The sequence below is a fragment of the Hyla sarda genome, chromosome 6 (genome assembly GCF_029499605.1).
Source record: "Hyla sarda isolate aHylSar1 chromosome 6, aHylSar1.hap1, whole genome shotgun sequence".
Classification (NCBI taxonomy): Eukaryota; Metazoa; Chordata; class Amphibia; order Anura; family Hylidae; genus Hyla; species Hyla sarda.
Genome location: NC_079194.1, coordinates 8,236,767 through 8,259,134, shown reverse-complemented (window position 1 = coordinate 8,259,134; position 22,368 = coordinate 8,236,767). Strand labels below are relative to the sequence as shown.

At 44.4% G+C, this 22,368-nt stretch overlaps 1 protein-coding gene across 2 annotated transcripts in view; it reads left to right on the top strand.

Annotated features, from left to right (window-relative positions):
- BRDT (bromodomain testis associated) overlaps positions 1 to 22,368 on the top strand; it is a 166,875-nt gene extending 144,507 nt beyond the window's left edge. The window contains exons 16-20 of one of the 2 annotated variants that reach the window (XM_056523157.1): positions 1,518 to 1,632; positions 8,115 to 8,215; positions 12,383 to 12,567; positions 14,226 to 14,415; positions 21,771 to 22,368. In XM_056523157.1, the coding sequence (XP_056379132.1) occupies positions 1,518 to 1,632; positions 8,115 to 8,215; positions 12,383 to 12,567; positions 14,226 to 14,415; positions 21,771 to 21,839 (660 nt within the window). In that variant the 3' untranslated portion in view covers positions 21,840 to 22,368. The remainder of the gene's footprint in view (positions 1 to 1,517; positions 1,633 to 8,114; positions 8,216 to 12,382; positions 12,568 to 14,225; positions 14,416 to 21,770) is intronic. The other variant, XM_056523156.1, reaches the window with a different exon arrangement.

The following is a 22,368-nucleotide window of genomic DNA, read 5'->3' as shown; positions in this document are numbered from 1 at the left end:
ACTGGACTCCTCATTGTCCTTTAATTGTTAGCAGTCTCATCCTGAAGTATAGAGGTCAAAACATTAATCTGGTACAAAATTCAGATCTTTTTAAGCGCAGTAAGTTGATGGTGAGTAAAAACATTGGCCGATATGTTATGTTATGACAGCTCAGTCTCCAGCCCCTCTCTCCTCTCCTGACAGCTCAGTCTCCAGCCCCTCTCTCCTCTCCTGACAGCTCAGTCTCCAGCCCCTCTCTCTCCTCTCCTGACAGCTCAGTCTCCAGCCCCTCTCTCTCCTCTCCTGACTGCTCAGTCTCCAGACCCTCTCTCTCCTCTCCTGACAGCTCAGTCTCCAGCCCCTCTCTCTCCTCTCCTGACAGCTCAGTCTCCAGCCCCTCTCTCTCCTCTCCTGACAGCTCAGTCTCCAGCCCCTCTCTCTCTTCTCCTGACAGCTCAGTCTCCAGCCCCTCTCTCTCCTCTCCTGACAGCTCAGTCTCCAGCCCCTCTCTCCTCTCCTGACAGCTCAGTCTCCAGCCCCTCTCTCTCCTGACAGCTCAGTCTCCAGCACCTCTCTCTCCTCTCCCGACAGCTTAGTCTCCAGCCCCTCTCTCTCCTCTCCTGACGGCTCAGTCTCCAGCCCCTCTCTCCTCTCCTGACAGCTCAGTCTCCAGGCCCTCCCTCTCCTCTCCTGACAGCTCAGTCTCCAGCCCCTCTCTCTCTTCTCCTGACAGCTCAGTCTCCAGCCCCTCTCTCTCCTCTCCTGACAGCTCAGTCTCCAGCCCCTCTCTCTCCTGACAGCTCAGTCTCCAGCACCTCTCTCTCCTCTCCCGACAGCTTAGTCTCCAGCCCCTCTCTCTCCTCTCCTCACGGCTCAGTCTCCAGCCCCTCTCTCCTCTCCTGACAGCTCAGTCTCCAGGCCCTCCCTCTCCTCTCCTGACAGCTCAGTCTCCAGCCCCTCTCTCTCCTCTCTTGACAGCTTAGTCTCTAGCCCCTCTCTCTCCTCTCCTGACAGCTCAGTCTCCAGCCCCTCTATCTCCTCTCTTGACAGCTCAGTCTCTAGCCCCTCTCTGTTCTCTCCTGACTGCTCAGTCTCCAGCCCCTCTCTTTCCTTTTCTGAACTATGTTCTTGATTTATGACCCAATCAAAGTTGACCAGCAAGAGAGGAGAGATAGGAGCCTTTAAGAGAACTATCTGGCACCTCTTCTAATGGATATCACCCTGAAGGAGACAGAGCAGCCGGCACTATATGTGAGAACGTGCAGGAAGCATATGAAAAACTTAAATCTAAATATGCCCATAGCTTTAAATGTGTAAAAATAAATATATTTAGATGGAGGCATTTATAAAATAGCTTAATATTCTAAAGAAATAAATATATTCTGTAACCATAAATAACCCAGTGGTGATTTTTTAGATATAGCAGAACGGTGACAAATGTATCTGTATATCTAGAATATCCTCCCCCTATCGATCTGACCGCTGCCGCAGCTAATGTCCTCCTGTCATACTAATGTTTGATTTTTCCACTTTACCAGGCGTCATTTATTTCTAAGAAAGAAGAATTTCTTGAGATTAAAGACACAGCTGCGAACCCTGAAGGATCCGGCGAATGTAAAAATGACCCTGTAGATATTCTTCCGAAAGCCGAATGTGAGTGAGAATCTTGTATTTATCTATATTGTCACAAATTGGTCAATTCTGGGAGGTTTTATTTTAGTTTTAGTTTTTTTTTTTTTTTTCATTATTAAAAGGATGAATAAAAAAAGATTGCAAGAAGCTGTAATGGTCCGTCTGCTTTCTCCTGTGGGTATACAAGGCGCTATTGATTCAATCAAGTTAGAAACTTAAAAGTGTAAAATATTTTTATATGATTTGTTTTCTTATTTTCCATTTTGCTATCTGTCGGTGTTTTTCAACAAAAGTGCCTCCAGCTGTTGAAAAACGACAACACCTAGCTTGCCTGAACAGCTAACAGCTGTCTGAGCATCTGAGCATTCTAAGAGTTGTAGTTTTACAACAGCTGGAGGCATCTGGTTAAAAAACAGACGTATATTTTAAATTCATCCTGAAATCCTTTCCGTTTCCATTCTGGCCTCTAAGCCAGGGGGAGTGTACTGAAGGGACGGGGGAGTGTAATGAAGAGATGGGGGGGCAGTGTAATGAAGAGACAGGGGGTGTGCTGAAGGGGCGAGGGGGAGTGTACTGAAAAGACTGGGGGAAGTGTAATGAAGAGATGGCAGGAGTGTACTGAAGGGACGGGGGAGTGTACTGAAGGGACGGGTGAGTGTACTGAATAGACTGGGGGGAGTGTACTGAATAGACTGGGGGGAGTGTACTGAATAGACTGGGGGGAGTGTACTGAATAGACTGGGGGGAGTGTACTGAATAGACTGGGGGGAGTGTACTGAAGAGTCTGGGGGGAGTGTACTGAAGAGACTGGGGGGAGTGTACTGAAGAGACTGGGGGGGGAGTGTAGTGAAGAGACTGGGGGGAGTGTAGTGAAGAGACTGGGGGGGTGTACTGAAGAGACTGGGGGGGGAGTGTAGTGAAGAGACTGGGGGAAGTGTAGTGAAGAGACTGGGGGGGTGTAATGAAGAGACAAGGGAGTGTAGTGTAGAGATAGGGAGGTGTGGTGTAGAGACGGGTGTATAGTGTAGAGATAGGGAGGTGTAGTGTAGAGACGGGTGTATAGTGTAAAGATAGGGAGAGTGTAATGAAGAGAGAGGGGGTGTAGTGTAGAGACGGGTGTATACAGTAGAAATAGGGAGAATGTAAAGAAGAGATAGGGGGTGTAGTGTAGAGACTGGGGTGTGTAGATTAGAGATGGTAGAATGTAAAGAAGTGACGAGGTTGTGTGATGAAGAGGCGGGGGAGTGTACTGAAGGGACGGGGGGAGTGTACTGAAGGGACGGGGGGAGTGTACTGAAGGGACGGGGGGAGTGTACTGAAGGGATGGGGGAGTGTACTGAAGGGACGGGGGAGTGTACTGAAGGGACGGGGGAGTGTACTGAATAGACTGGGGGGAGTGTACTGAATAGACTGGGGGGAGTGTACTGAATAGACTGGGGGGAGTGTACTGAATAGACTGGGGGGAGTGTACTGAATAGACTGGGGGGAGTGTACTGAAGAGTCTGGGGGGAGTGTACTGAAGAGACTGGGGGGAGTGTACTGAAGAGACTGGGGGGGAGTGTAGTGAAGAGACTGGGGGGAGTGTAGTGAAGAGACTGGGGGGGTGTAATGAAGAGACAAGGGAGTGTAGTGTAGAGATAGGGAGGTGTGGTGTAGAGACGGGTGTATAGTGTAGAGATAGGGAGGTGTAGTGTAGAGACGGGTGTATAGTGTAAAGATAGGGAGAGTGTAATGAAGAGAGAGGGGGTGTAGTGTAGAGACGGGTGTATACAGTAGAAATAGGGAGAATGTAAAGAAGAGATAGGGGGTGTAGTGTAGAGACTGGGGTGTGTAGATTATAGATGGTAGAATGTAAAGAAGTGACGATGTTGTGTGATGAAGAGGCGGGGGAGTGTACTGAAGGGACGGGGGGAGTGTACTGAAGGGACGGGGGGAGTGTACTGAAGGGACGGGGGGAGTGTACTGAAGGGATGGGGGAGTGTACTGAAGGGACGGGGAAGTGTAGTGTAGAGATAGGGAGAATGTAATGAAGAGAGACGGGTGTATAGTGTAGAGACCGGTGTGTAGATTAGAGATGGGAGAATGTAAAGAAGTGACGAGGTTGCGTAATGAAGAGGCAGGGGAGTGTAGTGAAGAAACAGTAGTGTAACCACTGCTCCTTACAGCTTGGTCATAGCAGCCTAGATGGCTGGCAATTCATTGAAACCACCATCCTGTCTCTCTCAATCCCATGATGCCCCCCACATCAATGCCTTCCAGCTGGGCAAAATGTCTTTGAATGTGTGGTAGTGGTATGTCTAATGTCGTAAATCTCTAACCAAGAAGTACACTACCCAAAAGAAGCCTCTGAGAGCCTTTTTTTGTGGCAACAGGGAAGCATTTTTACACCCTCTTGTGGCAGTACCCAGTGTCTATTTGTTAGTGGCTGTACCTGGGATTGGAGCCCTTCTTATTCAAGCGAATGGGACAAGCTGCAACTCTGAGTATAGACACAACCAAATGTAGGACACTGTCTGGCAAACCATGAAGAAACCTCCACCCTCTCATGAGTACCGCAGCCCCTTTAGTCAGATGATTGGCGGAGTGTCAGGGGTTGGACCCCCCCCCCCAATGTCAGTAGCGGTTGTACCTATTTCATTGAATAGGATGACCAGCACTGCGAATGGTGACATGAGCGGAGACCCTCCCAAGAATAGACCTCCAGGCTCATGTATTAGATGTTTTTTTTTTTATCTTCCTCTATGTGTTTTGTATATAATCTGGAGGTTTGGGTGAAGAGGAGAGACAGCACCGATCCAATCAGCATGTGCAGGTGATCATCCGGGAATGCCAACCCGGAAAGGCATACAGAAATTCAGAGTGGATACAGCACCAAATAGCTGAGGACTCAAGCTGGTAGATGGAGCAAGACTTTATTTGCCATCCATGTGCAACGTTTCGGCAATAAACTGCCTTTTTCAAGCATATCAAACAAAGTGACAATGTGCATATATATAGGAATCACAACATACTGTGATTGGTTACATAACAGGTGTTATACATATCGTTATAATCAAAGGCCACATCCTATTGGCTAAATTGTGTTGTCATAGTGATTCAAATACACAAAAGATATAAATCAAAAAAATATGAGAAAACAGCCATATAAGCTTCAGATGTGTTCACTGGGACTTCACTTACATTGATCCATGTCTCCGATTGCATCTTCATCATATAGATCGCATGAAAAATCTTGCGTCTGTGTGTGACAGCTTCGCTTGTAAATAATCAAACTGCGGCTGCGTGGCTCCACACCGTGTAGTTCCGATCAGCTGACCACTATAGGTCAGCTGATACAGGAGCGTCATAGATGCCCGGGATCAAAACAAAATGATCCGCGCAAGCGCCAACTGCCTGCGCATGCGTAGTGAACACATCTGAAGCTTATATATGTTTTAGATGGCTGTTTTCTCATATTTTTTAGATTTATATCTTTTGTGTATTTGAATCACTATGACAACACAATTTAGCCAATAGGATGTGGCCTTTGATTATAACGATATGTATAACACCTGTTATGTAACCAATCACAGTATGTTGTGATTCCTATATATATGCACATTGTCACTTTGTTTGATATGCTTGAAAAAGGCAGTTTATTGCCGAAACGTTGCACATGGATGGCAAATAAAGTCTTGCTCCATCTACCAGCTTGAGTCCTCAGCTATTTGGTGCTGTATCCACTCTGAATTTCTGTAATCTGGAGGTTTGGTTGTATCAGAGCTGCCCGTTGGGTGTCAGAGATAGCGGAGTGAGTTTATTAGAGAACATTGTGCTGTCAAGTCCCTCACTTCATAGCGATCGGGCAGGAATTTCCGAGGACACTCGAGGGATGAGGCCAGTGACGGCGGTGCACTCCGGAGGGGATCCAGTGCAGACACTCCAAACGTTCCGAGGCCGTTGGTTATGGCTATAGATGTATATAAAGTATGTCATTGTCTCAGGCCATGTCTTCCACAAAGAACACTTACTACCCCCTCCCTAAATCACTGGGAACCCACCGCAATAGAGCTCTTTTTATAGATAGCGTGGCTGGCTACTCTCAGCAGCTGGCACTCACCATAAGTGACTGACAACAGTGTTGCTGATGTTGGTCATGTAATCCTTTAAAATGCTAAATGACAGATGCCACTCCTGTCAGATGACCGATCGGCACCCCCACTACGTGATTGATAGGTGCCAATCAGATACTATGGCAGCCATAGGACTTAACTAGTAATTCATAGTCATTTTTCTGATATTCTGCCTTAGGCAGGCTGAATCAGTAGAGCACCAATCTAATTGATTGTTATGCAAAAACATAGCACTAATCAGTATAAGCAATCTAATGATTGCTTATAAAATTCCCCTATGGGGACTTAAAAAGTGTATTAAAAAAAAAACTAAAAAAAAAAAAAACTGTTTTCTTTTAGATAAATATGCCCCTCTCCCTTCAAAAATACTATCATCCCCTCCTTCAAACTTTTAAAATAATCAAACAAAAATATATATTTGGTATCAATGCATTGAGAAATATAATGTTATTGATCCTGTATGGTAAATGGCGTAAACAGGAAAAAAAATAAGCGCCAGAATTTATATTTTTCTAAAAAAAAAAATCTGTTTTCACAGTAGTAAAATAAAACAAAATCTATGTAAACTTGGCACCACTATAATCGTATTGACCCGCAGAATAAAGAGAAAATGTACGCTGTAATGTAAAGGAAGACAAAATTTGCTAAATGGCTTTTTTTTATTTTATTCAATTCCATCCCACAATTTTTTTTTTCAGTTTTCCACTTTATTTATGGTAAAATGAAATGTGTCATTACAAATTACATCTGGTCCTGCAAAATCAAGGAGGTAGAAAGAAAATGCAAAAAAACGATAATTGTCCCGGTCTTTAACCCCTTAAGGACTCAGCCCATTTTGGCCTTAAGGACTCAGACAATTTCATTTTTACGTTTTCATTTTTTCCTCCTTGCCTTCTAAAAATCATAACTCTTTTATATTTTCATCCACAGACTAGTATGAGGGCTTGTTTTTTGCGCGACCAGTTGTCCTTTGTAATGACATCACTCATTATATCATAAAATGTATGGCGCAACCAAAAAACACTATTTTTGTGGGGAAATTAAAACGAAAAACGCATTTTTGCTAATTTTGGAAGGTTTTGTTTTCACGCCGTACAATTTATGGTAAAAATGACGTGTGTTCTTTATTCTGAGGGTCAATACGATTAAAATGATACCCATTATTATATACTTTTATATTATTGTTGTGCTTAAAAAAAATCACAAACTTTTTAACCAAATTAGTACGTTTATAATCCCTTTATTTTGATGACCTATAACTTTTTTATTTTTCCGTATAAGCGGCGGTATGGGGGCTCATTTTTTGCGCCATGATCTGTACTTTTTTTTGATACCACATTTGCATATAAAAAAACTTTTAATACATTTTTTATAATTTTTTTTTAATTAAAATGTATTAAAAAAGTAGGAATTTTGGACTTTTTTTTTTTCGTTCACGCCGTTAACCGTACGGGATCATTAACATTTTATTTTAATAGTTCGGACATTTACGCACGCGGCGATACCAAATATGTCTATAAAAAAAATTTTTTACGCTTTTTGGGGGTAAAATAGGAAAAAACGGACGTTTTACTTTTTTATTGGGGGAGGGGATTTTTCACTTTTTTTTTTACTGTGTACGATCCCTAGTACACAGCCCCTAGACATTGACCCTCATTTACTTAGAAAATCGGGTTGTAAGTCTATGTTGCTTTCTTACCCGACTGCTTTTTTTCCCCTGGTATTTATTATTATGTCGCATCCTGTTTGTCGCTCGTGGGTTTTGTTGGTTTTGCAAATCCTCTGAGTTGTCGGGAAAAAAATCCACAACAATTCAACAAATTCGGGTTGGAAAGCTTTATAAATACGTGGGGAAGCTCAGAAATGTCGGGTTACGCCCCTTTTTCGGGTTTGGGAGAATCCACATCGGGTCCGTCGGGAAAAAATGTTGCATCGTGTCGCAGACTGGCGCACGATGTCTACTACATGGCGCAGACAAAGATGTGCCAAAAAAAACTGACTAAACAATTTGGGTTTAGAATAGTAAATGAGGGCCATTATTATTATTATTTTTTTTTATGCAAATAGAAGCCCCCAGATCAGAGACCCTGACTGTGTATATTTCATAGTATAACAATGTAACTGCATGATGGAAGTCCAAGGTCTTTGGCTGAATTCACATGTCTGGAGATCCCGCATAAAGCATTGCACGCCGCGCGTTTCTTCTCCAGGGCAGATGGTGACTCTGCTGGATTCTCATATCAGTCTATGGGGCTTTGGGGCGGACGTCATATATTACGGAGCCTTCCCATCCTGCCCCGCTCCGGATCATCAGACATATGTGTAGTCCGCATCTGTATGAAGTGGATATTGTAACCGCTAATAACTATTAACTCTTCACTTTCTTCCCAGATCCAGGAGATTTGCATAAAACTGAAATGGAGAAAAGTCCTACAGAAATGTGTACGAGATCCGACCGAGGCGACGGCGTTGAGGTGACCCCAGCGGAAAAGGTATTTGTAAGAGAATATGGGACCCTGATAGTACTCACAGCCCAGTGCAAATCTATAGATATGAGACTTAAAGGGGTACTCCGCTGCCATAGACTTGCAGTGAAGGGGCGGGGAATGATGGCATGAGGGGGCGGGGCTATGACATCACGAGCTCCCGGCGCCGACTCCAGCGTTCGGAACAGTTTGGTCCAAACGCTGAGCAGCGGAGTACCCCTTTAATAGCCCTGAAATGTTAAGGGTGTTGGGTCTTTATTAGTCTGAATTGTTGTCTCAGACTTTGATGATTCCCTCTATTTATTATGGGGATTCACAGGGCATGAACGTTTTGAGCAGCTTTTCCTTGTTGGGAATTTTCACCCATTTATTCACAGGATTTTGTGTTAATTCCCGAGTAAATATGTCAGATTTTGAGAACACGCCCATTTTCCTGACAGACCACGCCCCATTTCTGTCTGGCCGTGCCCTTTTTCAGGTTTGAAGGTTTATTTTGGCACAAATTCTGGCCCACAACCTGACAAAAGCAGGTCAGGTTCACAATAGTTAAAGGAGTTATCCAGGAATAGAAAAACAAATCTAATTTCTTTCAGGTGCAATGTGTTGTGTATGTATATATGTGTGTGTGTGTATATATATATATATATATATATATATATATACTAGCTGAGTACCCGGCGTTGCCCGGTTTTTCCTTCCTAATCCTTCTTGGGGAGGAAAATAAACAAAGGAGGAAACTTTTGACTTCATATCCCGTCCTCCTATATTGTTGTCATATTCCGACCTCCTATCCCGACCTTCTATCCCGACCTCCTATCCCGACGACCTATCCCGACCTCCTATCCCGACCTCCTATCCCGACCTCCTATCCCGTCGTCCTATCCCGGTCCACCTATCCCGGTCCACCTATCCCGGTCCACCTATCCCGGTCCACCTATCCCGGTCCACCTATCCCGGTCCACCTATCCCGGTCCTCCTATCCCGGTCCTCCTATCCCGGTCCTCCTATCCCGGTCCTCCTATCCCGGTCCTCCTATCCCGGTCCTCCTATCCCGGTCCTCCTATCCCGGTCCTCCTATCCCAGTCCTCCTTTCCCGTCCTCCTATCCCGTCCTTCTATCTCGACCTCCTATCCCATCCTCGTATCTCGACCTCCTTTCCCGTCCTCCTTTCCCGTCCTCCTATCCCGTCCTCCTATCTCGACCTCCTATCTCGACCTCCTATCCCGTCCTCCTATCCCGTCCTTCTATCTCGACCTCCTATCTCGACCTCCTATCCCGACCTCCTATCCCGACCTCCTATCCCGACCTCCTATCCCGACCTCCTATCCCGACCTCCTATCCCCGTCGTCCTATCCCGGTCCACCTATCCCGGTCCACCTATCCCGGTCCACCTATCCCGGTCCTCCTATCCCGGTCCTCCTATCCCGGTCCTCCTATCCCGGTCCTCCTATCCCGGTCCTCCTATCCCGGTCCTCCTATCCCGGTCCTCCTATCCCGGTCCTCCTATCCCGACCTCCTATCCCGACCTCCTATCCCGGTCCTCCTATCCCGGTCCTCCTATCCCGGTCCTCCTTTCCCGTCCTCCTATCCCGTCCTTCTATCTCGACCTCCTATCCCATCCTCATATCTCGACCTCCTTTCCCGTCCTCCTATCCCGTCCTCCTATCCCGTCCTCCTATCTCGACCTCCTATCTCGACCTCCTATCTCGACCTCCTATCCCGTCCTCCTATCCCGTCCTTCTATCTCGACCTCCTATCCCGACCTCCTATCCCGACCTCCTATCCCGACCTCCTATCCCGACCTCCTATCCCGACCTCCTATCCCGACCTCCTATCCCGACCTCCTATCCCGTCGTCCTATCCCCGTCGTCCTATCCTGGTCCACCTATCCCGGTCCACCTATCCCGGTCCTCCTATCCCGGTCCTCCTATCCCGGTCCTCCTATCCCGGTCCTCCTATCCCGGTCCTCCTATCCCGGTCCTCCTATCCCGGTCCTCCTCTCTCGGTCCTCCTATCTCGGTCCTCCTATCTCGGTCCTCCTATCCCGGTCCTCCTATCCCGGTCCTCCTATCCCGGTCCTCCTATCCCGGTCCTCCTATCCCGGTCCTCCTTTCCCGGTCCTCCTTTCCCGTCCTCCTATCCCGTCCTTCTATCTCGACCTCCTATCCCGACCTCCTATCCCGATCCTCCTTTCCCATCCTCATATCTCGACCTCCTTTCCCGTCCTCCTTTCCCGTCCTCCTATCCCGTCCTCCTATCCCGTCCTCCTATCCCGTCCTTCTATCTCGACCTCCTATCCCGACCTCCTATCCCGACCTCCTATCCCGACCTCCTATGTCGACCTCCTATCCCGACCTGTAATATGTGACCAGGTAATGAAATATCTCCAGCCGTACGGAAGTTATGTGGGAACTTACATTTCCCATTGATTTGCATGGGACTTTAAACAAAAACCCGACCCTCACAAATGGGGGTAGTTAAGGGTTAAATGAACTATCCTATATTTTAAGTGGACATATAAGTAACATGTGAGCAACTATTATGGAAATATCTCCAGCCGTTTGGAAGTTATGCAGTAACATATATTTCCCATAGACTTGTATGGGACTTTAAACATAAACCCCGCCCCTGGCAAATGGGGATGAGTAAGGGTTAAATCACCTATCCTATGTTTGTTGGTGACATATAAGTAACGTGTGACCAAGTTTCATGTTAATATCTTTAGCCGTTTGGAAGTTTTTGTGGAACATACACACATACATACACGTTGAGTTATATATATATCAGCATCACTTTCAAACGGCTGTAAATATATCAATAAAACTTGGTCACATTTTGTTAATATGTAAACTATATATAATGGATAGTTTTATTAACCCTAACCCACCCTTTATTGTGAGGGTCGAGGTTTTTGGCTTAGGTCCCATGCAAGTGTATGGGGCTTCTGGTACCTTACTCCACAAGCTCTGCATCTCCTGGTGAGTGTGTCGGTCCATCTCGCAAGCCACGCCCCTCCCAAAAGCCACGCCCCTTATATTTTCAGCCATATTTAGTATTCGCTCAATGCCCATAACACTATTTTTGACCCATACACCCACATCACAGCTCCGTTACCCACAATCTCTTCATCACCGCTCTTACTCTACAAGCTCCGCCTCTCCAGGTGAATATTGCGGTCCAGCCTGCAAGCTACACCCCTCCCACAAGCCACACACACCCCACAAAACCACGCCCCCTTCTATTTTCGGGACATCACATCTCAGCCCCACCTGAGGACGGGATATGGGTCAGGATATAAGGACAAGAGCGTCATTTTTGCATTTCCTCTCCCAATGAGGTTTTGGTAGGAAGACCGTGTAATGCCGTGTTAGGCTACGTTCACTTCCGGTTGTCTCCGGCAGTGTAAAGCCTGTTATTTTAGGATTGAGAAAAGCGGGAGAAAAAGTAGTGCTTGCACCATCTTTTTCTCTCCAAAAATAACCTCGGCTATTGAATACAATGGGGTCCATTGGGACCCGATATTTGCTGGTATTACGGCCGGCAAACTGCAAAAAAAAAAAAAAGAGTTTGACGTCTGAATTTGGCAGAGCATACCGGCAGTGTGAAAGGGCCTAGGTTGTACAGGGCATAGATGATGGGATGTTCTTAATAAATGGGGCCATATTAAGGTTTGTGGGGCACACATTCCACCATTGGGATACAGAGCTCACCTGATCCCCTAACAGAACCACCTATAAAAGAGATCTTCATTACTACACATTGTCCTATCCACCAAGATCTATGGGTCCTTATAATTCTTGTCCCTTTTCAGAGTCAGAAGTATAGAACACCGTTCTGGCTAAAGAAATATAGGTTCTCTCAAAATCACAACGGGATTGGAAAATAAAACCTGAAAGAGTGGTTTGTAAGGGCCCCCAAAGGTAGATGGTAGAGGCCATCATGGTGCCCCCACTTGGTGGAGCCCTATGGGCTTGTGGAGGACATATCTTGGGTGTCATGTACCAACAAACCCAGAAAGGAAAGTCTAGTTACAATTCTTCATTATAGTTCAGGCAGAATCTATAGTCACTGAAATTTTCACAACTGGAATTAGTTTTAATGATTTAAATTAGGAAATTGGTCACTATTATGAAATCTAACTAAATATTGGAAAAAATGTTCTTCCTCTTATAGACTATAAAAGTCCAAAACTCCTGCTGGGCGACATTTTCTAAAGCTCTGAATACGATTCCTGTGACCATCAAGTCCTCCAGCGACAGCTTCCAGCAGTTCAGGAAAGCTGCCATAGCCAAAGAGGAGCGAGAGAGGGCGCTAAAGAGACAGCAAGAAGTGCCGGCCGACAGAGGAGACAAGAGGAGGTCTGAGCTGGGACGCTGCGCTTCTGGTTTAGAGTTCTTGTTGTCGTGAGAATGTGGTGGTCACTGGGATGAGGTAGCAGGGGATGATGTGGGTAGTTGTCCTTGTGGGTATTGCCACATATTCGAGTGGTGTAACCCAAAGTTCCACGGTGTACCACATCCTTTTATCTAATTAAGTTGTTTCCCTTACACAAAGCCCAGGACTGAGACCTCTGACCTCCAGGGTTTTCATATATAATTCAAAGGGGTATTCCGCCCACAGACCTACCTTTGGATAGATGTATGATTGGGGGAGTTCCTCCACATTCTAAACAGTATGTTTAGAACACTGGGTTTTGGCAGCCGGAGACATGACGTCACGGCACGCCCCCTCCATTCATATCTATAGGAGGGGGCGTAACATCAGTCACACCCCCTTCCATAGACATGAACGGAGGGGGGGTGCCATGACGTCAACTCTCCGGCTGCCCAAACCCAGCCCCGTGCTGGACAGAGGTCGCGGGGGTCCCAGCAGCGGGACCCCCGCGATCATACAGGGGATAAGATGCCTATGGGCGGAGTACCTCTTTCATGCCATCCTTTTCTAGAAATATGACTTTGCACATGAACTAATGTATCTAATGCAGATGTAGACAAATGTGACAACTCTCCGGTAGCTTAAAGGGGTCCTCTAGCCAAAGGAAAGGTGATAAGTGTGTGATTGTGTGGGGCCAACCTCTGGGAACCCCCAACAACCTCCTGTACAAGGCCTGGCTCTCACCTCAGCCTGTCCAGGGCCCACCGCTTTTCGCCTCCACTCTTAAAGATGCACTGGGGCTGAATAGAAGTGACTGCACACACGGCCAATCACTGGGCAAGAAGGAACCCCGTCTCATCCTGTGATTGGCTTAGCAGGCCCTTCTGGCAAGAACACTTCTCTGAGGTGAGAGCCAAGCCTTGTACAGGAGATTACTGGGGGTCCCCAACCAGCGTGCCTCCTTTGGCTTCCGGAACGCTGGTTGGAAAATACTAAACTGAAGAAAGATTTTGATCCACCTCTTCTCCCAGGCTAAGGGGAATGGAGATGGGACTGGATCCTCCATTCACTTGCTAGTAGTCCTATATGTGAATAGATTCCGGCCCAGCTTTAGGGTACGTTCACATGAGCGGATCCCCAGCGCGTATTACGCTGCGGATCCGCTGCTGAATGACCGCTGTAAGCTGCCTTTACAGGTGCCCGCTGAGAGCGACAATCCGCCTCTACGAGTAGACACACTGCGATGTGCAACTCGCCGTGCTCATGCGCAGTATACTCGCACATCGCAGCAGCTCTTGGCCTAACTCATAGAGCAAGGGGAGCAGTCGGGATGAGTGAGAGTAAACCGCGCATGCGCAGCGACTCACACATCGCTTCAGTGTGTCTGCATTCCTTCAGCGGCGGATCCGCAGAATAATACGCGCTGGGGATCCACTCGTGTGAACGTACCCTTACAGAAAGATGCAATGTGCAAATGTTAACCCTCTGCATGCTCTTAGTGTATGCATATAATGGCGGGAATACCCAGAAAGACACACATGCAAAACAAAAAATACAATTATACAGGTCCCAGCACCTGAAATACTCACTGATTTAGGTGAAGGATTTGTACTTACGTTTTTACACCCACAATCCTTTACAGAGAAGCAAAAGAAACGGAAACAAGTAACTGTGCGTCCTCCGAGGCGGAAAGTCCTGAAGTGCCTCCCGTAAATTCACAAGAGCCAATCACAGGTCTCCAGACCCTGGAGGTCACCGCCCCCGAGGGCTGCACTGAGGAGGAACGTGAGCTGGCGAGGAAGAAGGAGCAGGAGAGGCGCCGCAGGGAGAGTGTATGTATCCTAGTCACTGTGGATACGGTATTTACCATCAGTATGACAACCCGGGGTAATCGTGATATAATCCCCACACTAAGAGGTCGGCATCGGCATTATTATTATCATTATTATTAATATATAACAAATCCACAAATTCCAGATGACCCCAAACAAGACAGCTGAAAATTACGCACCATGACACGACCCCAGAATACATGCGGGGGGAGTTATTGTAGTACCCCAAAGGACAGCTGCTAGTATACGCGAGGACTCCCGTACGCCTCACAAAAAAATAGAAAATATATAAAATAAGTAATACCAGCGCTTGAACCACAGGGTAAAAAATAGAGAAAAGGATATATAAAGTGCTTACTTTCCTGTATCCCCTGCAATGCTATTCAACTGGGATCCTCCAGATGTGTCTATAAAAACATGAATATGAGGAGCTATATAATACATAAGTTAGTGTTAAAGGGGTACTCCGCTACTCAGCGTTTGGAACAAACTGTTGCCTGATGAAGCGGAACCTCCGCGAAACGCGTTGCATTATGGGAATAAAGTAGAAGTTTTATCCTCACCTTGGTTTCAAGCGCCTCTCTGACTCTGCCTATATTGGAGGAAATTGTGTTGGAACGCTGGAGGCGGCAGCTTGTGACGTCACAGCCCCGCCCCCTCAATGCAAGTCTATGGGAGGGGGCGTGACAACCGTCACGCCCCCTCCCATAGACTTGCATTGAGGGGGCGGGGTGTGATGTCATGAGGGGGCGGGGCTATGAAATCACAATCTCCCGACGCCCGCTCCAGCATTCCGAACAGTTTGTTCCAAACGCTGAGCAGCGGAGTGCCCCTTTAAGGGCAAGTAAACCAAAATAGTGAATACGGGAATTCAGCTCACTTGCAGCCGAGCGACGTTCTGCATCTGCTGCTAGGATTTTCTTAATAAAGTCACTCGTGTGATCTCAAAAGGTGTCCAATAGGGGCCATATTCGAATTCGCGATATTTTGCAAATATATTGACGATTATTCATCCTATGTTCGCAAAATTTGCATATTCGCTATGTTTTTTTCGCATAAAAATCCGCGTGTGAAAAAAAAAGAAAAAGAATATTCGTCATTACGAATATATAGCACTAAATTCTAAATATTTACAAAATCGCAAAGTGCCGATATTTGCGATATAAATTTGCATTACGAATATTCGTGCTCAACAATAGTGTCCCATATCCACTGGGTAGATAGATTGTTGGGTATCTACAAGGTGAAAGCAACAGCTATTTAGGGATAAAATACAACAAAATAAGTAAAGCCAATATCGCTACACTGGGAGAAACGTTCTGCAGCTTCACTTATCTATTGCGATCCTGGGTGCGCCATGTCTGCTCAAGGTAGAAGAATCTCCGTAATAGCATAGAATACGTTCACAGGGCGTCCGATCTGTACTGCAGGAAAGAACAAGCTTGGCTCGTAAAATGCTGTTTGTAGGAATAAAGTTCTAAACACGTTTCCGGAACGAGAGTAGTTGCAAGAAATGCTCTGCTGTAATTTGTTTCCCTCGTACTCCTAATAGTCTATTATACAGTGCAATGCTTTGCCATCCCTGATGAAGATGACAGGAAGGTCACCAAAACGCGTTGGATCTTTTTTTGCTTTCCTCTGCAACCAGTAGTGATGTAACTCACAGGCAAAGAGCGCGATTCCGGAGTTCTGACGGGCAGGAGAACCGGTTGAGACGCCGCCGGCCGGGGCTGCTTCCCGATCCTACGATATATACGCAACCACGCAAACATTCCTGGAAGAGGAGTTCTAATGTATGAAGACAACGACAGATATTTTTTTTATCAGTTGACAAAGGCCACTTGGCCGAAACGCGTCCTGCGAGTCGCTACTTTGCATTGCCTTTCTTATGGATAAATAAACATTTGTGATTCAGCATATCCAGTGAGTGCCGGGATTTCTTCTACCTGATATTTTCAGGTACCGCTATAGATAATTTAAAGGGGTACTCCGCTGCTCAGCGTTTGGAACAAACTGTTCCAAATGCTGGAACCGGCGCCGGGAGCTCGTGGCGTCATAGCCACGCCCCCTCATGATGTCACACCCCGCTCCCTCAATGCAAGTCTATGGGAGGGGGCGTGGCAGCTGCCACGCCCCCTCCCATAGACTTGCATTGAGGGGGCAGGGTGTGACATCATGAGGGGGCGGGGCTATGACGTCACGAGCTCCCGGCACCGGTGTTCGGAACAGTTTGTTCCAAACGCTGAGCAGCGGTGTACCCCTTTAACTCTATATGGCACAAGAACTCTGGAAAGCATTACGCTGTATAATAGACTATCAGGAGTACGAGGGAAACAACTTACAACTACTTACAGCAGAGCATTTTTTGCAACTCGGCAACGTGTTTATAACTTTATTCCTACAAACAGCATTTTACGAGCCAAGCTTGTTCTTTCCTGCAGTACAGATCGGACGCCCTGTGAACGTATTCTATGCAATTACGGAGATTCTTCTACCTTGAGCAGACATGGCGCACCCAGGATCGCAATAGATAAGTGAAGCTGCAGAACGTTTCTCCCAGTGTAGCGATATTGGCTTTACTTATTTTGTTGTACTTTATCCCTAAATAGCTGTCGCTTTCACCTTGTAGATACCCAACAATCTATCTACCCAGTGGATACGGGACACTAGTGTTGAGCACGAATATTCGTAATGCAAATTTTTATTTGCGAATATTTAGAATATAGTGCTATATATTCCTCATGACGCATTGAAACAGTGAATACGTTTTTTTTTTTTTTTTTTTTTTTCCCATGCAAACTTTTTTGCGAAGTTTCGCATGGAAAAAAAGTGAACGTACATAGCGAATATGTGAATTTCGTGAACATAGGATGAATAATCGTCAATATATTCGCGAAATATCGCGAATTCGAATATGGCCCCTGCCGATCATCACTATTGGACTCATTTTGAGATCGCGCGAGTGACTTTATTAAGAAAATCCTAGCAGCAGATGCCGAATGTCGCTCCACTCCAAGTGAGCTGAATTCCCGTATTCACTGTTTCAGTTTACTTGCTGCCCTTAAAGGGGTACTCTGCTGCTCAGCGTTTGGAAAAAACTGTTCGGAACGCTGGAGAGGGCGCCGGGAACTCGTGACGTCGCAGTCCCGCCCCCTCATGACTTCTTGTCCCGCCCCCTCAATGCAAGTCTATGGGAGGGGGCGTGATGTTGTCACGCCCCCTCCCATAGACTTGCATTGAGGGGGTGGAGCTATGACGTCACAAGCTCCCGGCTCCAGCGTTCGGAACAGTTTGTTCTAAATGCTGAGCAGCGGAGTACCCCTTTAACACTAACTTATGTATTATATAGCTCTTCATATTCATGTTTTTATAGATGCATCTGGAGGATCCCAGTTGAATAGCATTGCAGGAGATACGCCAAATTAAAGGGGTTATCCAGGAAAAAACTTTTTTTTATATATCAACTGGCTCCAGAAAGTTAAACAGATTTGTAAATTACTTCTATTAAAAAATCTTAATCCTTTCAGTACTTATGAGCTTCTGAAGTTAAGTTTGTTCTTTTCTGTCTAAGTGCTTTCTGATGACACGTGTCTCGGGAACCGCCCAGTTAAGAAGGGGTTTGCTATGGGAATTTTCTTTTAAGCTGGGCGATTCCCGAGACAGGTGTCATCAGAGAGCAGTTAGACAGAAAAGAACAACTCAACTTCAGAAGCTCATAAGTACTGAAAGGATTAAGATTTTTTAATAGAAGTAATTTACAAATCTGTTTAACTTTCTGGAGCCAGTTGATATACCAAAAAAAAAAGTTTTTTCCTGGATAACACCTTTAAGCACTTTTTATATACTTTTCTCTATTTTTTACCCTGTGGTTCAAGCGCTGGTTATTACTTCTATTATGGATGTTTATCTCACCTTGTCATTTCTGTATCTAGAACAAATTTTATTTCCTTTTAATTTTTTTTTCCCCCCTGTCTCTATCTCCTCGTCTTCTAACAGCCAGAGCCTTTACGTTTTAGCCATTTTTTTCAATTTCTGTTGCAGAACAAATTGTACTTTTCAAGAGCTCCAATTATTTTACCACATAAAAAAACATAAATAAATTAAAATAAATCAGAATCTACAATTTTTTTAAATTATAATTATAGTTTGTAATGCATTTACTCTTTTGTAAAAAAAAATACATTTACAGATATTTATTATTATTGCTATACATTTTTTTTCTCCAAGATTTCTATAGTTTTTTTTTTTTTTTTGCCATCACCCTATTCTGACCCCCTTTTAATTTATTTGTTTTTTTTCCATCTATGGAGCGGTGTGAGAGCGTATTTTTGTACAGTTATCTTTAGGTTTTTTAGTACCATTTGAGGGGTAGATGTGACTTTTTGATCACTTTTTAATTAATTGTTTTGAAAGGTGACAAAAAAAGGAATTCTGGCATTGGGTATTTTTTTTTGGGGGGGGGGGGGTATTTTATTTCTCTCTTTTACACTCTTTTTTTTTTTTCCCCCTCTTTCACTTATGGGATCATTATGTGACTTTATAATTTATTTACAATAAATAAAATAAAAAGAGGGGGTGTTGTTGAAGATATATGTATGTGTGTATATATATATATATATATATATTTATTTCATTTATAAGTACATGTAAAAACAAGTTCACATATCAAAAAATTTTACCAACAATATTTCACTTGCATCCTTTTCAAACAGTTGCATTATTTCAGCTTTTTTTTTTTTTTTTAAGATTATAGACAAAAATGTGTGCACAAAATAAAATATGTCTTTAAATTTTCTAACGTGTGAACTTAGCCTTAAAGGGGTACTCCGGTGAAAACCTTTTTTTTTTTTTTTTAAACAACTGGTGCCGGAAAGTTAAACAGATTTGTAAATTACTTCTATAAAAAAAATCTTAAAGGGTACCTTTAATCAAAAAAACTTTTGATATATTATAGATTAATGTATGCAGAATAACTTTCCAATAGCATGTTATTAAAAAATATGCTTCTTTCTATTTAATTTTCCACTTTGAAAAAATGACCACTAGGGGTCTCCCTACCAGTCCTTTTTTATAGATTTCAGACTCATGCTGGAGTCCTAAATCTCAAACTGCAGCCGGGACACAGACAAACTCAGCACTGCTCCCTGCCAGGAGTTTGTCTGTGTCCCGGCTGTAGTCTGAGATTTAGGACTCCAGCATGAGTCTGAAATCTATAAAAAAAAAAAAAAAAAAAAAAAAAGGACTGATAGGGAGACCCCTAGTGGTCATTTTTTCAAAGTGGAAAATTAAATAGAAAGAAGCATATTTTTTAATAACATGCAATTGGAAAGTTATTCTGCACACATTAATCTATAATATATCAAAAGTTTTTTTGATGAAAGGTACCCTTTAATCCTTCCTGTACTTATTAGCTGCTGAATACTACAGTGGAAATTCTTTTCTTTTTGAAACACAGAGCTCTCTGCTGACATCATGAGCACAGTGCTCTCTGCTGACATCTCTGTCCATTTTATGAACTGTCCAGAGTAAAAGGAAATCCCCATAGCAAACATATGCTGTTCTGGACAGTTCCTAAAATGGACAGAGATGTCAGCAGAGAGCACTGTGGTCATGATGTCAGCAGAGAGCTCTGTGTTTCAAAAAGAAAATAATTTCCGCTGTAGTATTCAGCAGCTAATAAGTACAGGAAGGATTAAGATTTTTTAATAGAAGTAATTTACAAATCTGTTTAACTTTCTGGCAAAAGTACCTCTTTAAACATATGTCCGTATTCATTTATTATGTGTGTGAACATAGACTGATGTAGATGAATGCATTGCAGTGAGCTGTCATTTTACTGATCTCCTATTATACAGTGCCTGTAGTGTCTGGCAGGGAATATTAATGGTTCTATCACAGCACCCCTGCAGGCTTTCACGAAGCCCTTGGCTGCCATGACATCTAACAGCACCCGGTGATCAGGTGATGAAGCCCCCCACTCCCCAAATCTAACTGGTTAAATGCCGCACTTACTATTGACTGTGGCTTCTAGGAGAGATCTGATTTATCCCTGATCCCAGCCAGTGTCAATGGTTGTCAACTGTAAAACACTGCCGACCCCCGCGGAACACCATGTAGGCTCAGTTCAAGGGCCCATTCACTCTATGAAATTTCAAAGCGGAATTCTTCTCTGAAATTTGAAAATTGCTGCAACGTGCACACTGCAGAAAAGCTGCAGTGGATATTCTGTTCTCCGAGCACCACCGAAAGAGTGAACATGTTTATTCTTTCTACAGAATTCCACACAAAAACTGCATTCCCATCAATGGGGATGGTGCAAGTCTGCACGGTCTTAGCGACGATTGATTTCAGCAGTGCCTGCTGCACTGGGAATCACTTATGGAATATTCTGGCCAGAAAATCCATAGAGTTAACGGGCCCTTACAGATCTTACCTAGTTGTATACTGGGCTCATTGAAAACATGACACCAACCCCCTCCCCCCCCTGCTTCACAACAAGACAGCTTTTTAATGTATCAGTAGATATTAGTTGTTCCCAGAAGATGATGGTTGTTCACAGTCATCTATGTGTGCAAAGGAGACCATAAGGATAAATAAATTGCAGCAATATAAATCTTTGGATTTGCTATAAAACTGCAGGGAGTCCAGGATTTTTGCCATTAATTCTCCTTTTAGTGCCTATATTCTATATTTGACTTTGTAGCGTTTACAGACTGATGGTTATGTGTGTGGATACATGTCAGGTGCAGTGCCAGGGTTGTATTTATATTTGACTTTGTATAGTTTAGACTGATGGTTGTGTGTGTGAATACACACGTAAGGCGCAGCATTTCTGTAGACTACGGAGACGTTCCATCTCGCCAGCATTTCCTTGTGAAATCGATAAGCGGCAGTAGCTGACATCTGATGTTCCCTCCCCCCCCCTTGCTTCCCAACAAGACAGCTTTCTAATGTATAAGTAGATAACATGTTAGTTGTTCCCAGAAGATGATGGTTGTTCCCAGTCATCTGTGTGCAAAGAAGAACATAGGGATAAAGAACTTGCATCAATATTTCCTGCAATATTGGGATCATAACTGGGATCTGTGGATTTGCTATGAAGCCAGGATTTTTGCCAGTAATTCTCCTTTTAGTGCCTAACATGTTAGTTGTTCCCAGAAGATGATAGTTGTTCCCAGTCATCTGTGTGTGCAAAGGAAATCGATTAGTGGCGGCAGTGGACATCTGATGTTCCCGTCTTGATAGCGTCCCTCTCCAGAACCCTCTAGATGTCCTTCAAGGATAACCTCCACATGACAATAACTCCTCCACATAAGTAAATACGTACAATGTCGTCTTTTTCTTCCCTTTTCCAGATGGCCGGAACCATCGACATGTATCTGCAGAGCGACATCATGGCGGATTTTGAAGAATATCTCTGCTGAACCCCTGGATACATTCGCCTTCTATTGTCAATGTCTATATATATGTATATATAATTGTGGTCACTTTTTTTGTAAGGGCGCCATTACGTTTTTTTTTTGTAAGGCGCTTAATGAAATCGAATAAATCTATTCTAGCTCCTTTGTATAAGACGAAGGGCCCCGTCCTGTCTTTCTTGAATGCGACAACGTCTATTGCAAATAAGCAGCTGTATGTAAACAGACGACTAAATCTGTAATAGGTGTCCCCCCCCCAAAACGGTGATTCTTCACGTGTTCCAAAACTACCACTCCCATCATGCCCTGACAGCCGAAGGCTGTCAGGGCATGATGGGAGTGTTAGTTTTGGACCACCTATAGAGTCGTAGGTTGCGGTGACACCGCTGTATATATATCACATTATTTAAATGAAGACTTTATATTTATTTTGCTTCCACATTGAATCTATATTTTTGCATGCTTTTTTGTATAGTAAAGAAATTTTTTTTCTTTTGTTATAAAGAATTTTTGATGCCTTTTTTGTACAGCTGTC